The following is a 27,671-nucleotide window of genomic DNA, read 5'->3' on the forward strand; positions in this document are numbered from 1 at the left end:
AAGTTTCCTCTTTTTAAAATTAACCTTAAGATGTACGTATGTGTAGTTCTTGTTGTGGTGCAGTGGTTCACTTCTTCATGTGGATTCTGATACTTTAAAACTAGATTTGAATCTTAATATACAGATCTTACAAATATAAACATTTTAAATCAATAAAACATACTGCCAGAGACAAAAAACAGCTGTTCAATCAGAAGTCACACGAGCGATTGCAGCACTTAAACACGAAAAGATTTATTTAAGGTCTCACAGATACAAAATAGCATTTCTTGTTTATCAGAATAGCATTTTATGTTTTGTTTTTTTGTTTTTTTATTCATTTTCTGACTTGCGTGAGGTATACAACAATATATCCAGTGACTTCAAACGATCTGAATGGCACACAAAGAGACGGACGTCGCACGTATTTTCTGCAGGTGTTAGTCGTCACGTGAGGAGAGGAAAGAAGGGAGGCTACAGGCCGAGCAGGAAGTGTAAACAATCAATACTTCACCAGGATCAGGATCTTTAAATCCTCCATTGGATTTTTTTTTTAGGAATCTCATCTTGATTCTTTTAAATCATTTTTAAAATCATTTTTGCTTCCATGTTGACACACGATGACCCAACTGCAGCACAATTTCAACAAACTTCAACCACATAGAAGAGGAAAAATAGTGTTTTTGCTTCAATCTGGATTAAATTGGAGCATAGCTACCAGAAATTCAGGCTTGAGAGTCAATAAAATCTGACGTTTAAATAGTCTGCGGCTCGTTAACGTGCAGTCAGAGGGTGGGAAACTTATGAAGCCCTCTGGAGTCTGTCGATCAGTGAATACGCCGAGAAAAACTTTATTTAAAGACAAGCTGAGGAGACGAGCTGAAAAAGTTGCTCTGAAGACAAATTTTAAAATCCAAATTATTTATATTTTTAAGTGATTCACGAGCCTTTATAGAGATAAAATCACTTTACATGTGAATAAACTGTATTTTGATGTAATTTCGTACACTGTTTTGTCTTTATATCACTCAAGATTCGAACATTTTTGTCTTTTTAAATTCGAAATTGGCTCCAGAAGGATTTGAGAAAAATATGTATAAGTGTGATGCAACATGCTTCTTTATAACCTCTGAATGTCCCTGAACACATCATATCTGTGCCACACGTACTTAAAGATCAGATTTCAGGTGTTATGATGCCTGCGTAAATCCTTTTAAATTTCTTGATATCACGATTACGCTTCATGACGTCTGTCTTCATCATGATGGTCATCGTAGAGAGAAAAGGCAAGGTAGGATAGGAGTCTGAGAGTCATGGGGGGCAGACAGGAGGCCGGTCTGGGTCGTACTGGTTTCACTGGGGCAGGGCTTTGAGGATGGCGTTGACCTCCTCAGCGACGGCTGTCAGGGCGAACTCAAACTGGTCCTGGAACCAAGAAGAAAGACAAGAACATTTTACAGTTTCCTTCACATAAAGTCTGCAATGTCACCTGTAAAATCATTAAAGTTTGAAAGTTAGCAACTCAAGTAAAGATAAAAAAATGTTTTATTTGACGATCTGACCCTGTGGCTCGGCTCAGCTGCTATCACGGGTTTGAACTCCAAGAACTCCAAGAGTTCCAAGTAGTTGTGGTCTAGGAGCTCAGCCTGTAAGAGGACTGCTTCATGTCTCTGAGGTTGTAGGATTGATCCTACATCAGGCTGAACACATTTTGAAACTCAACACCAAGAGGACAGCACAAAAGCTCTAAGAAACACCACAGAAGCCTTCTTTGATAGTAGCTCAGGATGTTTGAGGACTGACCAGAAGCTCTGGGTTTAACCTTAATGTTAGAGGCCACAGCACCAAGAGAAAAAGTGAAAACCTCTGAGAAACTAAACTGTCCTGTCCTGTCCGGTAGCTCATGCTGTAAGAGCACTCCTAGGAGTTTCTGAGGTTGAGGGTTCAATTCTCACAATGCTCAGCTTTTTGAAGGCAAAAGCCCAAAGTAGAGGCTTGAAAGTGCTCAGAGAGAAGACTACAGTGTGAGGATGGCATTGTGGTACCCGACTGTAAGAAGTCAGTGGTGCTTCATCTGGGTTCAACTTCTTATGAGGTTCAGTGAATTTTGAACGCCCAGGTACCAAAGACAAAAGTGAAAACCTCTGAGAAACTACAGCCACTTGTCTGGTCCAGTAGTTCAGGTTGTAAGAGAGCTGTCTGGAGTTTCTTACGTTGTGGGTTCGATCCTACTGAGGAACGGTGAATTTTGAAGGCCAAAGGCCAAAATAAAGACTTAAAGGTGCTCAGAGAGAAAACACAAGTGTGAAGGGCCTCGGTGGAGCAGTGGGTTAGTGCTGTGACTGTAAGCTGCCACTGGTGCAGTGACTGGGTTCAAGACCTTGGCCTTTCAGAAGCAGCAGGGCATAACGGGATTGAAATCATTAACAGCTAACATTTAACTGAAATGTGATGACGCAAAACATTTTAAGGATTTTGCAAATAAGACCTCAGAAACACTGAGGCTAACTATAACCTCATTAAGATCAACAACTTTGCGTGTCTTTGATTGGCTCACAGGACTCTGCATGACTACAGCGCTCTCTTTAAGGACAAGGTCTCCAACCAGGTCTTGAACTCACACATCCAGAACTCAAAGCTGACACTCATCTCCCTGAGCTATTCCTGAGGCTGCTAACATACACGATGTTGTATCAGTTGTGTTTCACATTAATGAGAGCGAAAGTGGAAAAGATTGAACCTGGAGTTTATCCCTGCACCATCATGTAGCAGCGTCCTATCTCACTGAGCTACACCTGCATACTGAACTCCTTCAGTTCATTGTTGTATTTATTGTTCACGTTACTGAGGAGAAAACTTGTAAAATCACAGAAGCTGAGCCTGGATTTGATCCTTCAACTGCAGGTATTTAGCATGAGCTGCTTATCATGCTGAGCTATTAATGCTGAGAGCCTCACCTGGAATATAAAGTAGTAAACAGAGTTATCTCCAATCTGACTTTTTTCTCAAAAATTTGACTCTCAATTCTCACCTTTTTTCTTTCTTTTTTTTCTCATTTTAGACTTTTTTCTTAATTCTAACTTTTATGTCAACATTCTGACTTTTGCTTCATTGTGACATTTTTTGTTCAATTTTTTTCTGAATTCTGACTTTTAACTCTGACTTTTTTCTCAAAAGTTAGACTCTTACTCTTTTTTCTGACTTGTCTCAAAATTCTGACTTTTTTTCTGATTCCCACTTTTTTAAAATTCTGACTTTTTTTTCATAATTCTGACTTTTCCCCAAATCCTGATTTTTTTTAAAAATTCTGACTTTCTCTCAAAATTCTGAATTTTCTCTCCAATTTGGACTTTTTAAAAACTTTTTACTTTTTTCGAAGTTCTGTCTTTTTTCACCTCATTTTAGACTTTTTTCTTAATTCTGACTCTTCTCTCAGAATTCTGACTTTTTTTCGTAACTCCAACTTTTTTCTTGGAATTCTGACTTTTTTCGTAAAATGTTGATTTCTTTTCATTCAGACATTTTTCTTAATTCTGACTTTTATGTCAAAATTCTGACTTGCTTCATTGTGACATTTTTTGTTCATTTTTTTTCAAAATTCTGACTTAAGATTTTTCTAAAAAATGTGACTCTTTCTTAATTTACACTTTTTTTTTATTCTTATTTTATTTTCCAAATTCTGACATTTTTTCAGATTTCAGACTTTTTCTCCAAATTCAGACCTTTTCTCCAAATTCTGACTTTTTTCTCCAAATTTTGAAATTTTTCTCCAAATTTTGAAATTTTTCGCAAAATTTTGAAACTTTTCGCAAAATTTTGAAACTTTCCGCAAAATTTTGATATTTTCTTAATACAGACTTTTTTTCAATTCTGATATTTTTCTGAATTCTGCCTTTTTTCTAGAAAAGGTTTACTTTTTTTCTTAATTCTGATGGCTTTTTAAATTCTGACTATTTTCTCCAAACTCTGACTTTTTGTCTTTGTCTCTATTTCTTCAGAATTTTCAATTTCTTTTTTCAGAATTCCGATTTAAAAGTCAGAAGTTTTAGAAAAAGGTTATTTTTCCCTAAGAAAAAAATTAAGAATTCTGAGCAAAAATCAGAATTTGGAGAAAAAAGTTAGAGTAACGGAAATGTTTCTTAGCTTTTTTTTTCTTTTGTCATTTAGACACTTAATAAATGCCAAGTTTCCAATTTAACTCCCATTTCTGCTCAGTTAAGGAGATTTACCATAATTCAATCTGGAAGACCAGCTGTTGTCAATACTGTGGCATTTTAACATAATAGCTTCAGGCGTCATAGAAGAGAATGACATGATGCAGGTGGAAAGGTCACAGCAGCACTAGCAGCTGTTATTTTACTCCTTGTTTCTCTGCTTCTTGAACTTCTGGTTCCATGTTGATGGAAAAGCCCCGTTAGTGTGACTGACCTTGGTGCGAACCATCCCAGGCCTCTGGTCTCGGACGTGCTCCAGTGTAGCAGCGATGTCGATCTCTTTCACACCTGCAGGAGAACAGGTGGTCGCGTGAACGCACAAATAAACAACTGAGATTGTTTTTAATATCTTTATATATAAAAGAATGTCAAACATAAACCAGCTTATATGATTAGGAAGAAAACTACTGAGTTTAACAACATGCGCTAGATGTTTTGGTGTTGGTATAAAATGGTGATATTGAAGAAGCATTGGAAATGTGAAGTCATGAAAATATCAAATATATTGTGAGGAATGTGTGCTGTACTTTGATCAACACTTGTGTACATAAACCTATTTATTTATTTTATTATGATCTCTTTTATTTTATTTCATTTTCATTGTATTTATTTGATTTTTCTTCTTCTTCTCTTCTGTTTTAGTTTTGTATATTGCCATATGTTCACTTTGAGGGAAAGTTATGTTATGTTCGCACATTGTGGTATCTGTAAACATATAAAAGCAATAAACAAATGCTGATAAAAAAATAAAAGACGAATGTCAAACATCAATATTTTCCATGGATCCATTTTGTAACAGATCATCAGGCAAAGGACAGGACCAGACCCGGTCTGACAGAAAACTACTGGATCTGCCTTAAACCCAGTAACATTTAGTGAGCTCACCTTTAGCCATACGATTGAGAACCATGTCGATCAGGATGTAAGTCCCAGTCCGGCCTGTGCCGTCACTATGGAAACAACATGAAGCAAACTTTAATAAATACAATTAATTAATGAAAACATTTAACTGGAGACATTAACTTAAGAACACACTTTGTGTATTTTAATGAAACGCTGTGATCAAACATGAGAGTTTCTGAAAACAAACATTTCAGTTTGTGCTTCTTAACTAAACTGCAAACAGTCAGAAGTCCCAGTTTTTGACCGCCTGTTGTTTAGCATTTGTCTGCCACCAAGTGGATTTATGTGGTACCACAATGGAGTGCATGTACATGTGTGAATTAAGTTTTTTTAAGTTTTTCTATTTCTTAACTTGTTTTAATGTTTTGTTTAAATGTCTATTTCTCAACTGTTTTAATGTTTTGTTTTAATGTATCTTAAATGTTTTACTGTAATTGTATGCGCCTGTAAAGCACTTTGAGTTGCCCTGTGTCTGAATTGTGCTATACAAATAAACTTGCCTTGCCTTGCCTTTGGAAAACCTTGTAAATTATAATGAAAATGTGACTTAAATAAAAGTAACTTAAATAATTATTAAAACAACTGCAAACTAAGTTCATTGAAGTGTTAATCTGTATATATCTGCAGAACTGTCGTTATTCTACTGATCTCACTGATGAAGATAGTGTTGAAGGTTTACCTGCAGTGAACGATGATGGGGCAGGATCGTCCTCGGTAGCACTTGTTCACCTTCCTGAAGAGAGAAAACATGGCAAGATGAAGAACATGTGAAAAACTGACAACTGTCTCAATTACTGCTGGTATATTTAGAAACGTATTCATGATGTATTTCAGCTGTTCAATGTACATATTTTATATAAATGATGTCTGTGTGGTGGAAAACTGAAAAAAATGCTTGACAAAAATGTTGATATGCATCAGAAACATGTTGTTTTTTATTTTTTAGAGGATTAGTTAAAATTGTTCTGACTTTTTCTTTCTCAGAATTTTTTTTTCTGCTGTCTGGTAAAGCACATCTTTAGATAGATAGATAGATAGATAGATAGATAGATGGGGGGATTAAAGGGGTTTTCGGCGATGGACCTCCTGCTGCAGCCACATCAGTCCATGATCATTTTTGTGACTATGCAACTGGAGCCAGACTACTAGCTGCAAACCACAAGAATGACACAGACAGACATGTTCAAAATTAAACGAAGCTGACCTCCATCGCACAGGGTGGGAGGACGGGAGGAGAGGAGGAGGAGGAGAGACAGAGGGATGGAGGGGAAACGTTTCTTTTTATTCTGAAGGTTTACAGGATGCTCTCCTGTCCTGCTGTTCCTGCATCTGACTTTCTGTGTGGATATCCAGGTAGCAGCAGTACCTGCGGAAGTCCAGCAGGGGGCGTGTGGAGGTGGGGATGCCCTGAGCCGGCCAGCTGAGGAAGTGGAACTGAGTGAGCGTCCTGGTCTCCTGCGTCTGCACGTTCTTCAGGTAGAAGCTTCGCACCAGGAAGTCGTTACACCAGATGTGCTCCGACACCAAGTTCACCTGGACAGAGACAAAACCTTGAGCTCCTGATGGACTGACACTGATCAGACATGTCCTCACTCACTGTGTCCTCACCTCGTAGATGTGGTAGAGGGACGAGCCCTCGTCAGGCCAGTAGCGGTCACACTGTTTCTCTCCGTCCTCCACCAGAGCCGTCATCATCACGATCACGGTGCAGCCGTTCTCCCACACCATCTACACCACCACAAGTCATTCACATAACACATCACTGTCAAACAAACATCGGCACCACATCTCTCACCTTCATTTATCATAGACAGTGTTTTCTAACCCAAAAACTCACAAAATGGAGTGATTTTAAAATGGAGTCTGGGGTCTGAGGGATTTCTCTCCTTCATCTCCCTGCTGTGTTGTGTGTTGTGTGTTTGTGTTTGTGTTTGTGCAAAACGTTCTCAAGTTGTTGAGAAGTCGATAAAACCAACTATCACATATAAGTTGTTCTGGTTTTTCAAATAAATAGAAAACAAGACTTTTTTCTTAATTCTGACTTTTTTCTTAATTTTGACTTTCTTAATTTTGACTTTTTTTCTAAGAATTTTGACTTTTTTCTTAATTCTGACTTTTTTCTAAGAATTCTAACTTTTTTCTTAATTCTGACTTTTTTTTAAATTCTGACTTTTTTCTTAATTTTGACTTTTTTCTTAATTCTGACTTTTTTCTTAATTCTGACTTTTTTTCTAAGAATTCTGACTTTTTCCTAATTCTGACTTCTGTCTTAATTTTGACTTTTTTCTTAATTTTGACTTTTTTTCTAAGAATTTTGACTTTTTTCTAAGAATTCTGACTTTTTTCTTAATTCTAACGTTTTTCTAAGAATTTTGACTTTTTTCTTAATTCTGGCTTTTTTCTTATTTCTAACTTTTTTCTTAATTCTGACTTTTTTCTAATAATTTTGACTTTTTTCTTAATTCTGATTTTTTTCTTAATTTTGACTTTTTTCTAATAATTCTGACTTTTTTCTAAATTCTGACTTTTTTCTTAATTCTGACTTTTTTCTTAATTTTGACTTTTTTCTTAATTCTGACTTTTTTCTTAATTCTGACTTTTTTCTAAGAATTTTGACTCACTTCTTAATTCTGACTTCTGTCTTAATTTGGACTTTTTTCTTAATTTTGACTTTTTTTCTAAGAATTTTGACTTTTTTCTAAGAATTCTGACTTTTTTCTTAATTCTAACGTTTTTCTAAGAATTTTGACTTTTTTCTTAATTCTGGCTTTTTTCTTAATTCTAACTTTTTTCTTAATTCTGACTTTTTTCTAATAATTTTGACTTTTTTCTTAATTCTGATTTTTTTCTTAATTTTGACTTTTTTCTAATAATTCTGACTTTTTTCTAAATTCTGACTTTTTTCTTAATTCTGACTTTTTTCTTAATTTTGACTTTTTTCTTAATTCTGACTTTTTTCTTAATTCTGACTTTTTTCTAAGAATTTTGACTCACTTCTTAATTCTGACTTTTTTCTGAATTTTGACTTTTTTCTAATAATTTTGACTTTTTTCTAATAATTTTGACTTTTTTCTTAATTCTGACTTTTTTCTTAATTTTGACTTTTTTCTAATAATTTTGACTTTTTTCTTAATTCTGACTTTTTTTCTTAATTCTGACTTTTTTCTAAGAATTTTGACTTTTTTCTTAATTTTGACTTTTTGCTAATAATTTTGACTTTTTTCTAATAATTTTGACTTTTTTCTTAATTCTGACTTTTTTCTAAGAATTCTGACTTTTTTCTAAGAATTCAGACTTTTTTCTAATAATTTTGACTTTTTTCTTAATTCTGACTTTTTTCTTAATTTTGACTTTTTTCTAATAATTTTGACTTTTTTCTTAATTCTGACTTTTTTCTTAATTCTGACTTTTTTCTAAGAATTTTGACTTTTTTCTTAATTTTGACTTTAATCTTAATTCTGACTTTTTTCTTAATTTTGACTTTTTTCTAATAATTTTGACTTTTTCCTTAATTTTGACTTTTTTCTTAATTCTGACTTTTTTCTTAATTCTGACTTTTTTCTTAATTTTGACTTTTTTCTTAATTCTGACTTTTTTCTTAATTCTAACTTTTTTCTTAATTCTGACTTTTTTCTTAATTCTGACCTTTTTCTAAGAATTCTGACTTTTTTCTGAGAAATAAAGACAGAGAAATAAAATTAGACTTCTGAGTTGAGGTGTTTTTTTTGTCACTAATTTTTTACGTGCCATTTTTTCTGGTGATAAAAATCATCATCACCATAAAAACAGCCTTTTTGGTGGGGCTCAAAAAAGAGAAATCAGTTTTGTTGAACCAAACAAAACCCAGACCAGACCTGAATCTTGGAGTGTGAACTGACATTTTCTACAACCTCTCCTAATACTCTAAACTCTGGTAAGAATCAGGACAAAAGTAGACAGATACAAAATTAAGATCTGAATCTAAATGAAAATGTGTTTTTATGAATGTTAATGTAAAGGGATTGTTTGGTTTGTGCCTCACTGACCTGCCAGAAGTCAGAGATGGTGTGCGACAGAGGGCCCTGGGTGGCGATGTAGGCCGGCATCCGGGGGTCGTGTTCAATCTGAAAGGAGGTCAAAACAAGATACAGATGCAGAAAACAGCCAGAAAGTGGTGATCTTCTGGGTCAAACATGAGATCAGACTTACTATGGTGCTGGCGTTGATGTAGTCGGAGCGTGAAGGGTTGATCTCCGCCTTCAGCTTCACCCTCGAGTGGTCATCTGTGGAACAACAGTGAACATTTAACCCCTCAGCATCCAGCTCCTGCCCAGCCTGGCATCTTGAAATCAGAGCTGTTTTTTTTGCACTGTGATGTGCCTGAAGGTTTAAATGAATAACTTACAGGGCACAGAGTCGGGGCAGCGGTTCTTCTTGACGTTGGCGTCGCTCTGAGCCACGGAGACGGCGCTGGGCTCGGCCTGGTAGGAGCAGAGAGCCTCCCACTCCTTCATCAGACGGTCCTTGTTCCTCAGGTGGTCCTCCATGTAGGCCTGAGGGACGTTAGCAAAAAGGTCACTCAAAAGACTCCAGTTCTTGACCTTAAAGACAATCGGTGCTTCTTCTACTGACCAGTATCATGTGACCCGTGGAGATGTCCATGTTGGCCTGCGCCGGCTCCTCGCACCATGACGGCGTGCTGCTGTGGGAGCTCGGACTGGGCTGGGCTCCGTCGCTGAACTGGGACGACACGCTGCTCACCCTCGAGTCGGCACCTCCGCCTCCTGCTGCTCCTGCTCCTCCTCCTCCCGCGATGCTGGCGCCACCTCCTCCTCCTCCTCCTGCACCTCCTCCTCCGCTCGCTCCTCCCACGGCACCGAGGGCGGCAGCCTCCAGGCGTCCGAAGGCGCCTTTGGAGGCCATGTGCTGGCGACACAGGTCCTGGTGAGCCAGTTATGCAAGTTACACTGCTTTAATACACTGTTTGATTTAGTGTCAGGCCTCATTAAAGAAAAACTTCCTTACTGCCTGTCCTGTCTTAAGCTTCAGAGATACCCGTTAATGCATGGTCACCAACAGGCTAACAATTATGTTAGCTTCTCTAACAGGCTAACATCAGTTTCTTCAATAAACTCTCTTTTAGCTCCATTTTTGGTCTCCACCATCTCCTGATAACATTATCATCCATCTTCTTAGCTGCTAAATGCTCCACTATGTTCACCAGCTAACCTTTGTCAAATTTTAAACGGTCTTATGGCCGTAAAGTTGTCCTCTATCTGTCTTCTGACCCCCTCACCTGGTACTCCTGGTGGGTGAAGCTGCCTCCCTCTGGTCCCAGTCCCAGCTTCTTCGCAGCCAGCCGGTGGGCGTGGTGACGCAGACAGGCGATGGTCATGGCCGCCACCAGGATGCTGCCGATGCAGGCCATGGCCACCAGCGTGGCGAACACCCAGCGGGAGTTGGGCTGGACTCGGGTCGCCAGGGGCAACGCCTTCGCATCATTTCTCTGGGTTGTGGAGACAGAGAGAGGACAGCAGGATGACATAACTTCAAATCTGAGCACACGGTTGACTAATGAGGTGGAGATGAGGAGGAGGAGGAGGAGGAGGAGCAGGAGGAGGAGGAGGTATCTCTTCCTTTATCCATCTCAGCAGGAACGTTGGACAAGAATGTGAATCAACAGGCTAACATCAGCTACTCCAGCAGGCTAACATGATGTTAGCTCCTCCAACAGGCTGCTTCATGGACCACTACACTGAGCGAATTTAAATCTATAATATTCCATCTCTGGTTGTATTTATGTTCTGTATACATGATGGATCTATTTAAACCTGTTCAATTTAACTGACGTGATGAATTTAAATAATGTTTTAATGACTTCAACACGTTCACGTACAACCACATGTGCTTCATCATCTCCACCCTCGACTCTCTCTTCGCCTCCTTCTCATCATCCTCTCCTCCTCTTTCTTCTCCTCCCTCCTCTCCCCGGATGAATTGTCTCTCTTGACCTTTCGGACCTCCTCCTTCCTCTCCGTGGGCCTCAGGAATGTGAGGCGCTCTCTCTCTCTCCCAGTGTGTGTGTGTGTGTGTGTGTGTGTGTGTGTGTGTGTGTGGTATCTGAAAGACATTAAAGCTGGGGGGTAGAAACTTCACCTGCTATTATAAAGGGGCCCCGATGAGGTTCAGTGTGAGTGAAACTGAAGAAAAAAAAGAAAATGGATGACCGGGCAGCATGTGGGTGAAGGACTGAGGTGGATTTAAAGGAGCTTCACTCAAGTTTTCTGATATTTCCTTAACTGACGCTGCCGCCACACAGTTCATTTATCACCGCTCATCAAAAAAGGACATTAAACATTATTTAAAATCACTGCAGACAGCTCGTGAGACGTGTCAGAGACATCATAAAAGCTTCACGTCTGCTTTTATACTCAGTTTAAAGAAAATACACACTAAAACTGCAGTATTATAAAGAACATTAAACAGGAAATGATCCACATTAACTGGATATTGAGGTACTTTTACAGTAATAAACATATAAAGCGTGTTAAGAAACTCATGCAACCTAGTTAATGTAATATAACAAGTAAGAATCCTCATGACAACTTATAATTTGTCTTTTGAGTGGAAATGACCTTAAATTAATTATAATATTTTAGGAATATAAGAGAGTAAGTGGGAAAAAAGCACATTAAGTCCATAAAACGTCACTATAAACTCGTTATTAAGTCATTTTTTATAAGATTATAACTCCATAAACAAATATAACTTTATAACTCAGTTAATAATAATAAACTCTGTCTGATTAATAACAATAATAAAGTGTTAATGAGCTGATTGAATGTTTGCACTCACCAGACACACGCTGCAGAGCTGCTCTCCTCTCCTGCTGCACTCACATGGACCCAGAGCCACAGCTCAACTGGGTCAGGTTAGACTAACTTCAAATACACCGGACTTCCTGGGCTGACTTTCAAAATAAAAGTGTTTAAAGTCTTATTTTGAAGGATGCTCTTTCACATCATGATCTGGCTGCATTTAATAATGTGTACAGTAACCAGTGATGTCGTTCTAATAGTATACCAGTAAATAAACCAGTTCTAACACTAGTACACTCATGAATATACCAGCAGCACCCACCTCTCCAACACCACCCTGCAGCACCTTCAGGCCCGTCTCAGACTCCAGGAAGTTCTTCTCTGCGACTGCAGGAATGAAACAGCAGAATAAAGTACTTCATGCTCGGAGCAGTAATCGATTACTTGGCTGTTTGTATCTGAAGCAGTAAATCCTGCAGCGGTTCTCACCGGCTTTCTCCGCCACGTCTCCGGCCGTCATGTTGTTGGAGTTGGGCCTGATTCTGAAGGTGATGGCGGGTCCGACCACACTGCAGACAGACACAAGAACACATCCACAGGAGGGTTTACTTTACATTTAAAGTACTTCAGTTACTTTACAAATTAAGATTTTATTGATTTTATTGTTTTTTGTTTTAGCTTCATAATTTTTTTTAACCTTCCTGTATTTTCTTGCTACACTGATACTGTGTCATTTTATTCATTATCATTATAATCTTGTATTATCATTTTTGATTATCTGTAATATTTGTGAGAAATGCGCGTTTGTTTGTTTGTGAAGCAGCGTTGTGGAACAAATAAAGTAAACAGAACTGAGGAGGAGGAGAGGGAGGAGGAGGAGGAGGACGAGGAGCAGGAGGAGGAGGAGGAGAGGGAGGAGGAGCAGGAGGAGGACGAGGAGCAGGAGGATGTTCAGGCCTGCAGCTCGGGGAGGTCACAGTCTGTATACCTGATGTTGATGAAGGCGCTGGTGGAGAGAACGATCCTCTCTGACAGACGCTGCAACAGACGCACCCCATCGTTCAGACTGAGGGGGCTGGAGTGACACAACCACACACACACACACACACATAAACATACACGTAATCACACACACACACACACACACACACACAGACACACACACACACACAGACAACAGTTACACACACAGACACACACATATAAACACACACAGAAAAAGACACATACTTAAAGAAAAACAAAAACACAAACATTTTAAAAAATATACATACAAACAAACACACACACACACACACACACACACACACACACACACACACACACACACAAACTTGTTCATCAGTTCCTTCTTTGCTTCCTGCTCTCATTTCACCTTTCCTTCCTTCCTTCCTTTCCTTCCTTCCTTCCTTCCTTCCCTTCCTTCCTTTCCTTCCTTCCTTCCCTCCTTTCCTTCCTTCCTTCCTTTACTTCCTTCCTTCCTTCCTTCCCTTCCTTCCTTTCCTTCCTTCCTTCCTTCCTTTCCTTCCTTCCTTTCCTTCCTTCCTTCCTTCCTTTCCTTTCCTTCCTTCCTTCCACACAACACAAACAAACCTCACTCATTCACTCACACATGAGGACGTCCTGATTGGTCGAGCAGCAGGAAGTAACACACACACTGCACCTCTGATTGGTGACGATGTATCCGTACTCCTCGCTCTTGGCCGCTGGTTCGGTCTTCCTCAGTTTGTCCTGATTGGCTGCTGCAGGCGAGTCTTTCTGGACTCCTTCTGGTTTGGGCGTCTTGACGGAGGAGGGCGGAGCCTCGGGGGCGGCCATCTTGTACGCCATGGAGCCCTCTGTGATCTGATGGGTGAACATTAATTAAGACTTTAGATCGGCGAACAGCGGCAGAAAGTAACTAAGTACTTTTACTTATTTCTTTGCTGCTACTTTGTGCTTTTACAATAAATGTCATGATGTTTGTGTTGTCATGACGCTCACCTTCTTCCCTGGAGCAGCATTACTTCCATATTTATCTGAACAATAAACACAAACACAGTTTAATTATCAATAATTCAAGACAAAATATATTTACATGTACATTAAATGACATTTGTGTTTATAATTTGGGGTCCTGTGCAGAGACTGAGGGGCTTGAATTTGTGCACGTGAGATCAAATGTTTGTCAGCACAAAAGAATAAAGGACCAAAAGCCTGAGAGACGAGTGAGGAGACAGCTCTGAGAGCAGCATCTCATCAGGTTAACAGCAGCAGTAAAAACGATGTTTGTCTGCGACCTGAAGACGACCGACCTTTGGTTTGTTTGTAGGCGTACGAGCCCTCCAGCTGCAGCTGCTTCAGAGCGGCCGGCAGCTTGTCCTTCTGCTCGGGGGACAGATCCTTCATGTCCAGGCCGTAGTGATCGAGCAGCAGAGCCAGTCTGTGCAGAGAGCGCTCTGAAAGACACAGCACACACACACACTGATTCTGGTCTTCACTGCTTTATTATAGATTTCATGAGGATTTACACTTATTGAAATAAAAAGTTAAAATTATGAGAAAAACATTTTTTTTGAGAAAAAAAGTTAAAATTATGAGAAAAACATTTTTTTTGAGAAAAAAAGTTAAAATTATGAGATTTTTTTTTTTGAGATAAAAAGTTAAAATTATGAGATAAAAAGTCAAATCATGAGGAAAAGTTTGTTAAAATTATGATATAAAAAAAAAATGTTAAGAAAAAAGTTAAAATTATGAGAAAAAAAAAATCTTTTTTTCGAGAAAAATAAAATAAAATTATGAGATAAAAAGTTAAAATTTTGAGAATTTTTTTTGAGAAAAAAAATTTACATTATGAGATAAAAAGTCAAATCATGAGGAAAGTTTGTTAAAATTATGATATAAAAAAATAAAAATTCTGAGAAAAAACGTTAAAATTATGGGAAAAATGTCAAAATTCTAAGAAAAGTAGCCAACATTATGAGATAGAAATTTAAATTATGAGATTAATCTTTATTTCCTGTCTCACCATCCAGTCCTGACAGGGCGTTGTGCTCCTCCTTCGCCTTCTTCTCCGCCTGCTGCTGCTGCTGCTCTCTGAGCTGGGCCACCTGGGAAACGTAGTCCTCGCCATAGTCCAGCGGGAAGTCCAGGTCCGGGAAGAAGGAGGAGGACGAGGAGGACGAGGAGGACGATGAGGAGGGGAATCCTGCAGCGACTGCTCCTCTGTGGCGGGTGAGGGACTGCACAGGAGAGGAAGAGGAGGAGGAGGAGGAGGAAGAAGAAGGGGAGGTGAGGTAAAAGGAGACCAGGTCCTGGAGGAGCTGCCGGTCTCTGTCCAAAGGGTCTCCTCGGGATCTGGAGCGAGAGGCGGCAGCGAGGAGTGGGAAGGCTGGAGTATCATCCAGAGAGTTGAGGGAGCGCTCCTCTTCCTCCTGGTAGCCATACTGCTGCTGCAACAACATCAAACCAAGCGTTATGACCACTAGGGGGCAGAAACACTCCACAACTACCGGAAAATCACATCTCTGACATAAGAAGAAGTGCCCCACCTGGTGGTAGGTGTAAGGGTCCAGCAGGGGCGTCTGCATGTGCACGGAGGACCGGGAGGGGTCGAGGATCATGTAGTCCACATACTGCTGCATCATCTCAGGGTCAGATGGATCCTCAGGCCCCTGAACCCTCCGCTGAGTGGGGCCCGACAGCCTGGACATCCTGGGAAATAAGACTTTTCACTCAATTCAAAACCTCCTTTAGATTTTCTGAATTCTTGTGTTGTTGTCTACAGGACTGTTTTCTTACTGTCTGGGCGACTTCTCGTTAACTTTGGAGGACGAGCCGACGGTGGGAAGGCGACTCAGCTCTCGGCTGATGATGTCCTGGGTGACGTCGTCCCTCCAGGTCAGACCTGCGGCAGAAACGTCAGCCAGAACCTCCACAGCTTAATTATCCTGAAGCTTCAAATGTCACTGTAAAGGAGACTCACCTTGCACCATCAGGTCTTTGAGGACTTCCTGCAGTCTGTGCAGGACTTGGACAGACACCTGGTACTGGACGGGCTCCTGGTGAGGAGACTGGCACTGTCCGAACAGACCGTCTGCACAGGAAGAGACCAACGAGTCAGAACATAAGAAACTTAAGTTTACTTTAAAGTATAACCTGATCTGAATGGATGTGTCTGGATGACGTCTGACTGCACTGCGGCAAAAGTTGAGTCAGTTTCAACTCTGTTGTCTTTGCCGAGCCGTCTGCAACAGCAAAGTGTGAATGAAGTGGAGAAGAAGGCTGCAGTTCTGTCAAACACAACACAACGTCCTGTTCAGAAATACAAACAGACGTCTGTAGTCTCACACTGCACAACGGTTCCCAAGATAAAGATGACGCGTTGCAATATGATTAGAAAATAAGACAAAAATCTCTGCTGCACAATAATGTTTATGTTTTATTTATTTATTTATACTTGATAGTGTTCCCTCCTCAAAGTGTCACTGCTTCATTTTGAACAGTCACAAGCCAAGAATTGTCCATCATCACGCAACTAATTCAAAGAAACAAAATCTGCTGTTTTTTCAATGCAGTCTGGAATGTATTTATTTTACTCAAATATTCCAGGTTCGACACAGATTACAGAGGTTTAAGTGCACAAACTAGATTGTTTCTAAATGCATTCTTGATTAAAATGTATTTTACTAATAACATTACAAAAGTTTAACACAGATTAGACATTTCAGAATGGGTAGTTTTGTTAATGCAGTCCTGAATGTGTTATTTTACTCAGATGTTCCAGGTTTGACAGATTACAGACGTTTCAAGTCAGTCTTTAAATGCAGTGCAGAGTATTTTACTCATGTCTTCCAAGAGGAGCGGGTCGTTTTGTTAATGTGCTCTGGAATGTGTATCAGCACAGATTACAAATGTTTCAAGACATAAAATCGAGCTTTTTTTGAATGGAGTCTGGTATATGTTTCTTTTGCTAAAATATTCCTGTGTTTGAAAACATATAGGACATAAAACAATCACTACCACACAAATTATGTTTATTTTTGTGGGATATTTGCCTTTTTAATTTTAAATACTTGTTGTCATTGCATCATTATAACTTTTTGTTTGGGTGAACTGCTCCTTTAAATGAAAACCCAAAGCAGCTTAACATCCAGCAGACGCAGGTGAAAACACACTAGCTGTCCTCAAAGAGCCACACATGAAAACAAGCAAACAAGTAAATAAATAAAAACATTTACACACACACACACACACACACACACACACACACACACACACACACACGTCATATTTTGAGTCCTGACTCTCTTTTGACCAAAATAGCAGCTCAGTTATTTTACACGAACCGGCACAAAGCTGATGTTCACTGAAGGAAAAGCCAAGAAGAAGAAAATACACAAAAATACACACAAAGACACAAAAACACACCAGGAGACGCACGAACACTGATGTGGACACGATGTACAGACCAACACACAATCACACAACGCGCTTATTTAAAGACTCATGGACAATATAGTGTGTGTAAACACACACACACACACACACACACCAGAAACACACAGTATACATTTACACACACGTACACAAACAATAAACACAACACACACACAGAAATATGTACATAATCATATGGAGAAGCCTGCAAGTACACACTCAGCTTCACACACACACACACACACACACATAGTGAAGCACTGTGTTGTGTGTGTGTGTGTGTGTGCGTGGGCCGTGGTGAGTCATCACCTCTGTCTCCCTCCGTCTCTAATCAAACACACACACATGCACACGAGGGAGACACACGGTCGTCAGGCAAGTGATGTCACTGTTGTCATAGAGACGGCCAGGGCGAGCTGCGATTGGCCGAGAGCGGCTGACGGAGGGAGACCTTGTTTACGTTGCACTCTCGACTCTTCCTCTCTCTTTTGTCTCCTTCATGCCGCCGCTGTGAAGAACCTCATAGACAAACCAATCGTTTTTCACACACTCGCATTTCAGCACAATTACACACACACGTCATAGTGACACACACACACACCTGTAGCACGAGGACTCAGAGGACGCACACACTGAAATCTCACTGTTACGTCTGCTGAATTAAAATTTCTTGTGATAAAACAGATTTCAGATCACAGATGTTTTAAGAAACAAAATCTGTAGTTTTGTTAATGCAGTTTGGAATGAGTGTCTGAACACAGATTACAGATGTTTGACGCTACAAAATCAGTCATTTTCTTGTGCAGACTGGATTTATAAAAATTTGTATGCAAATATTCCAGATAACAAATATTAAAATACACAAAATGTGTAGTTTTTTTAGTGTAGTCTGGTAGAAATACATTTTACTCAAATATTCCTGATTACAGATGTTCAAAATGGGCTGTTTTTGAAGGGCAGTCTTGAATTGGATTGATTTTACGTAAATATTCTAGAGGTTTAACACAGACTGGATGTGTAAGGACACAGAATTGGTAGTTTTGTTAATGCAGTCTTGAATGTGTTTATTTTGCTCAGTATCACGAGTGTTTGAACACAGATCACAGATGTTCGAGGCTATGAAACATTTTGTTTTTTAATCCAGTCTGGAATTAAGTTTAGTTTGACTACTTGAGCACAGATTGCAGATGTTTAAATGGACAAAACGGGCAGTTTTTTGAATGCAGTCTGGAATTAAACCTATTTTACTCAAATATTCAAGATTACAAACGTTTAAGGACGTAAAATGGGCTGTTTTTTTAATGAAGTTTGGAATGAAATTCAATATAATAAAATACTCTACTCTAGTTTTTATCTAGTTTGGAATTCAATATATTCTCGTGCAAATATTCAGATGTTTATTCACACAAATTGGTTGTTTTTTAATGCAGTCTGGAGTTGGGTTGAGGTTTAACACAGATTCCAGATGTTTCAGGCGACATGTTGCTATAATACAGTCTGACATGTAGCTGTTACTCTCTCTGCCTTCGTTCACACACTCTCATTCTTGCATTTCAGCACATGCACTTCCTCAAAGCGTCATCAGACCTGAACGTAGCTCCTGTTCCCTAAATGTTCCCGTCCCTGGATACAGGGAACAAAACATCCTCAAGGCGGACTCACAAACACACATCCATCAATAATACAGCTGCCTCTGAAGGCTGAGACAGGTGCACGCTCACGCACGTGCACGCTCCTGTAATGACATCCTAACCATGTTTGAGCGGGCAGGAAGGAAGCAGGAAACCCACTGAGGGATTATAGACGGCTGCGTTAACGGCAGGCTGAGCCGTGACGGCGAGCCAGCTCCTGACTGCGTGATGGACAGAAGACACGTCACGGCTTCCTGAAGCGTGTCGCTGCAACTGGAGCCCCCTGGGATCGCTCGCTATTGGTCGATTTACTAGTCTCATCACGTTGCATTCAAGGCACTGTAAATAACAGCTTCATACGGGGGAGGACAGCGTTGACGTCAGCCTCTCAGAGGAGTCTGAGACGTTTTAACTTGAGAGGAAACAAATCATCAAAAAAATCTTTTCTCTCCTTCTTGTTCTTGTGATTGTTTGACCTTTCCCACAGAAAGTCACAGTACAAACTAGGTCCACTGAGGACGGTGGAGTTTGGAAATGTCATTCTTGTCAACAGCTCAAATTAAATTTCATTCACCTCCGCTGTGTTGAGACGGCAGCAGATGAAAACAGGCTGATAAAACTGAAACTTCTCCTTTTTTCTTTCTTTTTATTTATTGAATGAAAGTTACTCAAATGTTCGAGAGCTTCACAAAGATCGTAGATGTTCAAGAACACTAAAGTAGTAGTTTTGTAAATGCAGTCTTGAATGTGTTTATTTTGAGCTTGAACACATTACAGATATTTGAAGGGACAAAATGGGTCATTTTTTGAATGCAGTCTGGTGTAAACATATTTTATTCAGATATTTAAGATTGCAAATGTTCAAGGATGCAAAATGAGCTGTTTTTTTAATGCAGTCTGGAATTAAATTGATTTTCAACCAAATATTCAAGATTACAGATGTTCAAGGACATGAAGCGAGTCGGTCAGAAGAAGTGTCTGAAATAAAATGTTATGTTTTATGTTATAAAATGTTTCGGATCCGTTTCATTTTCTTATCTGAATATTTGTGTTTGAACGTAGTTTTCTGCCTGTCAATAAGCTCTTAAAATGTCATTAATCTTTGTTCCTTGCTCTTCTCCCTTCCCACATCGTTCTCCTCTAAATTGTGTGATTTCGGTGTTCAGTCTCTGACACGCTCAGAAACTAATGACGTTCATCCCTTGTTAGCATTCAGCTCAGTCTTGTTTTTAAAGCTATCGACGGGCTCTCTGTGGAACAAACTGTTGCTTTTGTCCCAATTAGCAGAATCTGCTGTGAGGATTTAAAATGTTGATGAAGACATCAAAGCTGAGAGCTTGAGAAATAAACGTCCTCTGGACAATTTAGAAAAGTGGTTTACATCGTTATGGCATGATGAATATTATCATTATTAAAGCAGTCTGGATCAAAGTGTTTACAGTGAAATGTTTTAAAAGGTTCAACAAAGATCATGAAACACAAAACAGGTGTTTGTTTGTAGTGTATCTGGAACTGGACTGTTGTCACTTAGATACAGTTTATTAAAGACCACAAAATCTGCACTTTTGTTAATGCAGTTTTGAATGTGTTTACTTTGCCCTTGACAGCGGCCATTTTGAGCTCGTGTTTTTGTGATCTTGTCGCACAGAACAGGTCAAACCTGAACACTCACCATCGTTGCACAGCTGATCTCTCGGACAGAGCTTCTTTTCAAACAAACAACCTGCGAAGACAACAAACACAGAGGAAACTTGACACAGTGTTTCTTTACAATAACATAAACTTTAGTACGTTTTGAGTCTGAATTTGACACCTAAAGGTCTCGTTATTTGACTTGTTGAACACTTTACTTGCACCTTATGACACTTTGACTTCAACCTAGCGTACGAATCGAGCCCGGGGAAACCCAATCAGAACAGGTAACAGCACTGGATGTCAATGCGTTGTTGCTAAGTGATGGGAATATATATGTGTGTGTGTGTGTGTGTGTGTGTGTGTGTGTGTGTGTTACAGTTGACCTTTTCCCAGGTCCTAATCAGTTGCGAGGCAGTAAACAGCAGCAGATGTGAAGCCCTCCGCTCGGCTCTGTTTGGTTTTCATCAAGGATTTATATAACGCTGCTATTATTCATATTTACTGCGATAACTTAAGGAAGCACGCCTTCCTTCATCTGAGCTGTTTGTTTGCTTCTTGTTCAACCTTAACGATTGTTTCTACTCAGTTCTCAGTCCTCAGAAGTGGGACTGTGACATCACTAATGTGGGGCGTGGCCGAGCAAAATGTTCAAGCACAAGAAAACTGCAAAAATCTCCTTCATGTCGGGTCAGTTTTACAGTAACTGAGTTAAGATCCAGACCTTCTGGAGGAATAAACACCCGGAGTCCTTTCAGTAAACACCCTGTGTTTACTTCAAATGTGTTAATCTTTGTGTGACACCTATTGAGCCTGTTTTCCATCCAAAGGCAATTTGATGAAATTCAGCTCTGAAGGCCAAACTTTAAAAAAAAATCATAACTATAAAAAGTATCACAGTTGTAGGTTTGACATGTCGGTATCAACTGACTGTAAAGGTGCAATATGTAGGAATTAAAAACATAACAACAACAGAATGTGAAGAAATAACAGCTTTGACGTTAAACTGAAGTTAGCATGCTAACTAGCTAGCCCCAGCCCGTGTGCCAAACTGAAGCTGAAAACTGGCATTTCATGTCAATCGTTGATTAATAGAAGAATTAACTCAAAAGAGTTGAATTCAAACGCAGATCGGTCGACAGCGTTGCAGAAAGATTCAATCTGGAGACAGAAATAACTTGAGATGTCAGTAAACCAGAACGTCCTTCAGCTGCGTCTCAGTTTCTGTTGCTCTCCTCCTCTAACAGTCGGCTCGGTGCCTCAGGACGACTCAACTCATGTTTTTTTCTTTTACCTGAAATCTATAAAACAGTCAGACAGGTTATCGACCGCATGACGACACAAACAAAGTGCCCGTGCGGCGGCTATCAGAGGGGGAATCTCCATTGAACGAGCGAGCTGCGGCGCTGCTAAACATAGAACCAGAGAGATTCTCCATCCATCCATCCGTCGCCTCCTCCGTCCAAACTCCACATGATGACTAATCTCTGCTCTGTCCTCTCCTCCACCCACACAGCCCTCCTCCCTCCTCCGTTATCTCCTCTCCACTGTCTGTTTCCAGAAGATCTCATCTTCCTGCAGACTGTCCATCATCACACCGCATTCAATCATGTCCGCTAACACACACATTACTGATTCATTACAAGACATTTCACTGTGATTGAGTTTCTAATGAGCAGACTGACGGATGCAGCAGTTCAAACCTACACATCATTTATAAGATCTGAGATCCACATATCTCTAAAAAAGTTTCATGCCTGTTTTCAGCTAATTCATCTCATTTATCTTAAAGATCCTTGTCGTTGAGTCTTGTGCAGGAGTTTCAGAGATACTGAAGCAGGAAGTGATCATAAGATGGATTCGCTCGGTCAGCGGAGGACGAAGAAGAAAAAACAATTACAGCAAATCAGATCTTTAAAATGCCTCCTAAAGCCTCTCCGTGGTAATGATGTAATGAACTGAAACAGAAAACAAAATGGAGCCGGCGCTGCGTGTAACCACAGAGGAAACTTGATATGTGATGGAGGGTGGAGAGCCAGACGGAGGCTCTCCACACCACCTACTCTCTCTCTTTCATTAGTTTTAGTTAGAGAGAAGTTTGTGAGTGAAACGCTGGAGGAGTTTCCCTCGAGAAGCATAAAGAGCTGCTGCTGCGGCTGGAAACACCTCTGAGTTCAGTGTTTTTATGGAGACATTGAATCAAACAGAAGAAGAAAAGAGTCACTTGTTTCTTTAAATGAGGCTTTAAAGTCTTATTGTCTCAAAACATGAACAAAATCAGCCAACGCAGGAACAATAACTTAGTTGTTTTTACGAAATCAACCAGCAACATTTCTTTTTTCTTCCTTGTTTCAAGACACTAATTACAAAATGATCTAGAAAAGTTTATTTTTGACAGATTTTCCACTTGTTTTCAGTAAATTGAATATGATTTGTAGCAGTTATTTGTTAGCTAGCTGTCCCTGTCCAACACTCCTACGCTGGTAAACAACAACACTCCCAGTCTGGACCACTAGATGCAGGGCTAACCGAGCTAACCCGCTAACGGCAGCTAAAGTTAGCGGTTGCTGATATTCTTCAGCCGGATGATTGAATGGAAAGTTTAAACATTTAAATTTAAATCTGACTGAACAGAAAAATAAGCAAATGAACATAATTTGGGGAGAATCACTTCCTGTTTCCTGTCGCCGCAGACGTCCTCAGGGATAAAAACAAGCAGCACTCCCGCTCTGATAGTTGTTATATGAACAACATCAGGCTGACTCATCACTGAAACTGAGCTCCATCCTCCCATCGTCATCATCATCAGAGCCTCTGTGTCTCGCTTTTATCATCCATTAACTGCCCGCCAGATTGAATCCAGTGTCATTTTCATAATGGTGCTGCTGGCATTTGTGCCTGCTGCCGCTGCTGAGCGCGAGCTCGTCCTCTGGCCTGCAGGCTGACGGGGATATTTAAGGTGGAGTGAGTCAGCCGGGCCGCGGCGGCGCTGAGTGGCAGCGGAGGCAGCGAGGTCACGACCTTCCTCAGCTCGGTTAACCTTTAAACCTTTAACTTTAGACCCACTCGCACTCATCTCTCTGACTGGAGCTCACTGTGGCTACATGCAGGAAGACACGTCTGGTGATCGTCTATCTTCCTTCTCGTCAACAAATCCAATAAAAACGTGGAGCTCCGTCTCAGGCTGATTTGTATTTAGTCTCGGACTCTGTCTCGACCTCCATTGACTACAGGACTGTCAGTTAGCATATAATCACTTCCTGTTCCCTCGTCTCTCTCGGTTAAATGTCATAAATAAGGTCTGTGGTTAAACACAGGCTTAAGATATTTACACATTTTGTTCTGTGACTTAAAATGCACCAGTAAATACCCCACGTTTCAATCATACAGCTTTTTCATGTGTTAAAAATGGCGGTTGCTAACAAGTGGCTAAATGAGACTACAGAGGTTGTTGGGGACATTATAGTTTAATATCAGTGAAAGTGCAGCTACACTTAGAATATTTTCACTGCTGACTTGCTGTCAGACGTCGAACTGAAGCAGCTACAATGCTTTCTTAAAAGCAACCAGACTCCACTGACAAAAACAGTCATTTTACCTCGCAGTTGCTGGTCGTGTGCTGCTGTGAGCACTTAGATTATTTCTGTTATCTTGATACTTTGGTGTTTAAAGACACTAGTTCAGACACAGAAGTCAGACAATAACGCAAACAAACTAACCGATCAAGGTAGCAGAAGACCAGCAACTCCTGTATACTGTGGAGGTAAAATTACTGCTGTTCTCAATGGAGTCTGGTGGCTGTGAAGAGAGCATATTTATAACACTTTCACTGCTTTATCGTTCTGTTAGACAGCCCTTTCAGACAGGGTACTAAAACTGTTATATCACTCTCTTCAAAACAACCAGACTCCCTTGACAAAAATAGTAATTTTACCTGGCAGGTGCTGGTCTACCTTTGCCACAATACATTAGTCTGCCTGTGTTACTGTGTGACTTTCATGCTTACACAAGTTAGTTCGGACACCAAAGTCACACAATAACGCAAACAAACTAACTGATCAAGGTAGCAGAAGACCAGCAACTTGCATTCTGTGGAAGTAAAATTACTGTTTTTCTCAATGGAGTCTGGTGGCTGTGAACAGAGCATAAATGGATACGCTTCCTCCAGACAGTGCAGTCTGACGGTAAGGTAAAGCAGTGAAAACAGTCTAAATAAAGCATAAACTTGAACTTTAGCACCTATTCAGTCGATGAATCGATGATTTGTGTTATCAGAAGCAGTAGATATGTGAGTATGACACCAGGAAACTTTAAATCCCTGTACAAAAATCACAGCAGTACACTGAACTTCCACACACAGAGCATTAAAATACCATTTGAAGTCGGCTTTAAAGCCACTGTTGAACCAATAATAGCCCGCAGGAGTCCCTCGGGAGTCTCCATGAATGATGTTTTCCTTTGTTTCTTAGTTCTAACGATGTTTAGAGAAGAAAAATCTGTAGCAGGATTTAATATCCTCTGCTGCTCGCTCTCCATGGTGCTGAAACCCTGGAGACAGGAAGCCAGAGATCAGTTATGACTCACAACTGTGCGTACGACTCACTGTATTGTGCTGTTATCTTACTATAGGGAGAAATAACTACAGGTACTTTAATCCTATTTTTGTGACGTTTCCTGTTTTAATTTGGAAACAAAAATCTGTCTTTTCCCTCGTATCCAACTGCGACGTTAAATCAAACCCTCGGCTGAGATCTTACAGTGTCTGAGTGATTAGAGCTCATTACTGATTGTCTGTAGTTCTGTTATGGGTTATTATATCTATCAGTTTTATAAATGTGAAAACATTTATAACAAAGCCTGCTACAGAGCTTGTTTTGCCAAACCTCTGGGATCTCCAACCAGTCAGAAGCTCCACACCATCACTGTCGTTACAAAGCTTAGGTTCTCGTAACTCTATTCATACAAACCACAACGTGTCTGGGTGTTTCAGTATTGCGTCAAACTCCAACAAAAACTGTCTTCTCTTATTTCAAAATGTCCTCTAGATGCAAAAGAAACTGTGATTGTCGACACCAGAGATGAGTACATGCCCGCCCTAGAGCCTACAACAGCCAACGGGTGATCGTGTACGCCCCACACTTGGAAATGTATCTAGTTTTACGCATTTTGCTCTTTGAATAGTCTGTTTTTCCACCTCAGCACTTGTTTTTGACTATTTTCTGTGCACGAAGTTTGTGTAAATAAGGAAATAACTGGACTGAGATAGACGTGTCTGATAATTGTACATAAAACCTTGGGATATTAGCCTACCTGATGACGGCTGGACGACCACAGCATGATATTTAATACAGGTGATAAATAGCTCTCCAGGTAAAGTACACGCCTCATGTAGGCGACTGAGGTTGAGGCTCAGGGTTCAGATCCGCCTCGTAGCTTCTGCTGCCTGAAGTAAATTTGGCCGTCATGAAGAAATTCTTCTGGTTGAATATTTAAGTTTATCTTGAACCTCAAGAAGTTCTCGACACGTCTGTAGCTGAAGGGAAAAGACGTGTTTTGGAGATGTCTCTACTCGTCTTCTTGTGCTTTGGGAAACACTCACACTATTTTATCAGACAACTAACCGGTCAACGGAGGAAACAACAGTCAGCGTGACAATGAGAATAATTGTAAATTGAAGCCCTTGTGGCCTAAAAATGTGTGCACAATCCAGACGTTCCCGTATCTGGATCATATGGCTCCACCCTGGCTCACAGTACCTCCCAACCACAACAAACCCAACCATCCTCTCCTGCTGCTCTCCTGCTGTTTGCTGTGTTGCAGGCTGAACGACAGAATGATTCACTCGGGCAGACAGACACATCCGAGCTGACCCGCGGTCAGAGCGATTGCATCAGTGACGCAACTTAGCCCCATGTAAACAGATCAGACCTGCAGGACCTGCAGCACACAGAGAAGTGTGGCAGGTTGAGGCTCTGAATACTGTTTCTGCTGCCGTGAAGACAAATGTGCATTAATTGTGGCAACAAAATAAAACTCACTATATGATTGTTGTTGGATTATTACATCCAAACTATTTCCTCTTTCATGTGAAGGATAAAAAAAGAGTTTAAAGCAACTTTAAAGCATTCATTCTCCACAAATCTGGCTTTTTTAGAAGAAACAGAAATACAACCAAACCTCATAAGAAAAACTGCAGATTTTAGAATCTACTCCAGAAATGTGGTGAAGAAGAAACAACCAGAAACATGAAGTGCTGTACGGTCATTTCAAACCCACTGCTCAGCCCAACAGTTACTATAGGAACCGGCCACAGCGGCTCGTCGCCGGGCAGGTCGTGATTTACGCGCCGCCCTGCCCGCCCGGACGCAGCGAGTTCATTACAAGCAGGCGCATCCGTCTCCATCGGTGCCGGATCAAACCTGATCCGCCTTCTTACCGTGTCGGGCGGCCGCGCAGAGCCGACAGGAGGCGGTGAGGAGGAGGCACAGAGCTGCCAGGAGCCGCGGAGACCTCATGGTACATCCAACACCCACCGGAGCGGAGCGCAGCGCGGGAGGAGGAGGAGGAGGAGGAGGAGGGGAGAGCGGCCGCTGCTGCTGCTGCTGCGCCTCTAGCAGCTCTCCATGTCCGAGGAGAGGCTGCTGCTGCTGCTGCTGCTGCTCAGGACTGATGGAGAGGGAGTGTGTGAGCGCGTGTGTGAGAGAGGAGGGCTGGTCGGAACCACAGGAGGCGCCACACTGCAAGAAACACACGAGCCGAGCGGAGAGAGGCTGCTCGGCGCTTCATCACAGTGGAGGACGGAGACGTGCTGTGAGCACTCCGCAGACACCTTCACTGCAGTGTTACAGCCAGTGCTGCATAAAGTACATGAGGGTTATACTCGAGTAAAAGTATCTGATCTGAAATGTACTCAAGTATCAGAAGTAAAAGTAAACTACACCTGAGTTTACTCGTGTGTATGAACTGTTGGCAGTGGTGTCGTCACACCTCTTTTGAAAAAATATTTTGTATTAATATTTTTAATCAGAAGTGTGTTTGTCTTCAGTAACTCTCGGGTCATGTGACCCACTGACTCAAAATGACTTCCTGTTCCGGCT

The 27,671-nt window shown here is 40.6% G+C and overlaps 1 protein-coding gene across 5 annotated transcripts; it reads right to left on the reverse strand.

Moving 5' to 3' along the window:
- Positions 1 to 213: 213 nt before the first annotated feature.
- Positions 214 to 27,442, reverse strand: LOC311253463 (receptor-type tyrosine-protein phosphatase-like N). 5 transcript variants are annotated; one of them, XM_084347467.1, is made up of 23 exons: positions 27,011 to 27,442; positions 20,615 to 20,665; positions 15,858 to 15,968; positions 15,674 to 15,779; positions 15,424 to 15,586; positions 14,901 to 15,321; positions 14,188 to 14,331; positions 13,877 to 13,911; positions 13,557 to 13,738; positions 12,882 to 12,968; positions 12,383 to 12,462; positions 12,216 to 12,280; positions 10,372 to 10,581; positions 9,708 to 10,016; positions 9,481 to 9,628; positions 9,285 to 9,358; positions 9,122 to 9,199; positions 6,705 to 6,824; positions 6,463 to 6,629; positions 5,776 to 5,829; positions 5,079 to 5,143; positions 4,408 to 4,481; positions 214 to 1,404 (listed from the first exon to the last, which is right to left on the reverse strand). In XM_084347467.1, exons 1-23 carry the CDS (start codon positions 27,087 to 27,089, stop codon positions 1,333 to 1,335), a joined length of 2,895 nt encoding a protein of 964 aa, XP_084203593.1. In that variant the 5' UTR covers positions 27,090 to 27,442; the 3' UTR covers positions 214 to 1,332. The 5 variants fall into 5 exon arrangements, with proteins under 5 accessions (XP_084203593.1, XP_084203594.1, XP_084203592.1 ...); XM_084347468.1 differs by having other exon boundaries at positions 9,708 to 10,001; positions 14,901 to 15,324; XM_084347466.1 differs by having other exon boundaries at positions 14,901 to 15,324; positions 27,011 to 27,441.
- Between the last annotated feature and the right edge of the window lie 229 nt (positions 27,443 to 27,671).

This window comes from Pagrus pagrus (genome assembly GCF_965226575.1).
Source record: "Pagrus pagrus genome assembly, chromosome: 24".
Lineage (NCBI taxonomy): Eukaryota > Metazoa > Chordata > Actinopteri > Spariformes > Sparidae > Pagrus > Pagrus pagrus.

What these genes read in the sequence shown, in the direction of transcription:
- LOC311253463 (XM_084347466.1), bottom strand. Translation starts at nt 27,089, where the DNA reads ATGAGGTCTCCGCGGCTCCTGGCAGCTCTGTGCCTCCTCCTCACCGCC. An exon ending in CCCTCTACCACATCTACGAG is followed by an intron (nt 6,630 to 6,704) that starts GTGAGGACACAG and finishes GTCTCTGTCCAG; the next exon opens with GTGAACTTGGTGTCGGAGCA. An exon ending in CCCATCATCGTTCACTGCAG is followed by an intron (nt 5,144 to 5,775) that starts GTAAACCTTCAA and finishes TTGTTTCCATAG; the next exon opens with TGACGGCACAGGCCGGACTG.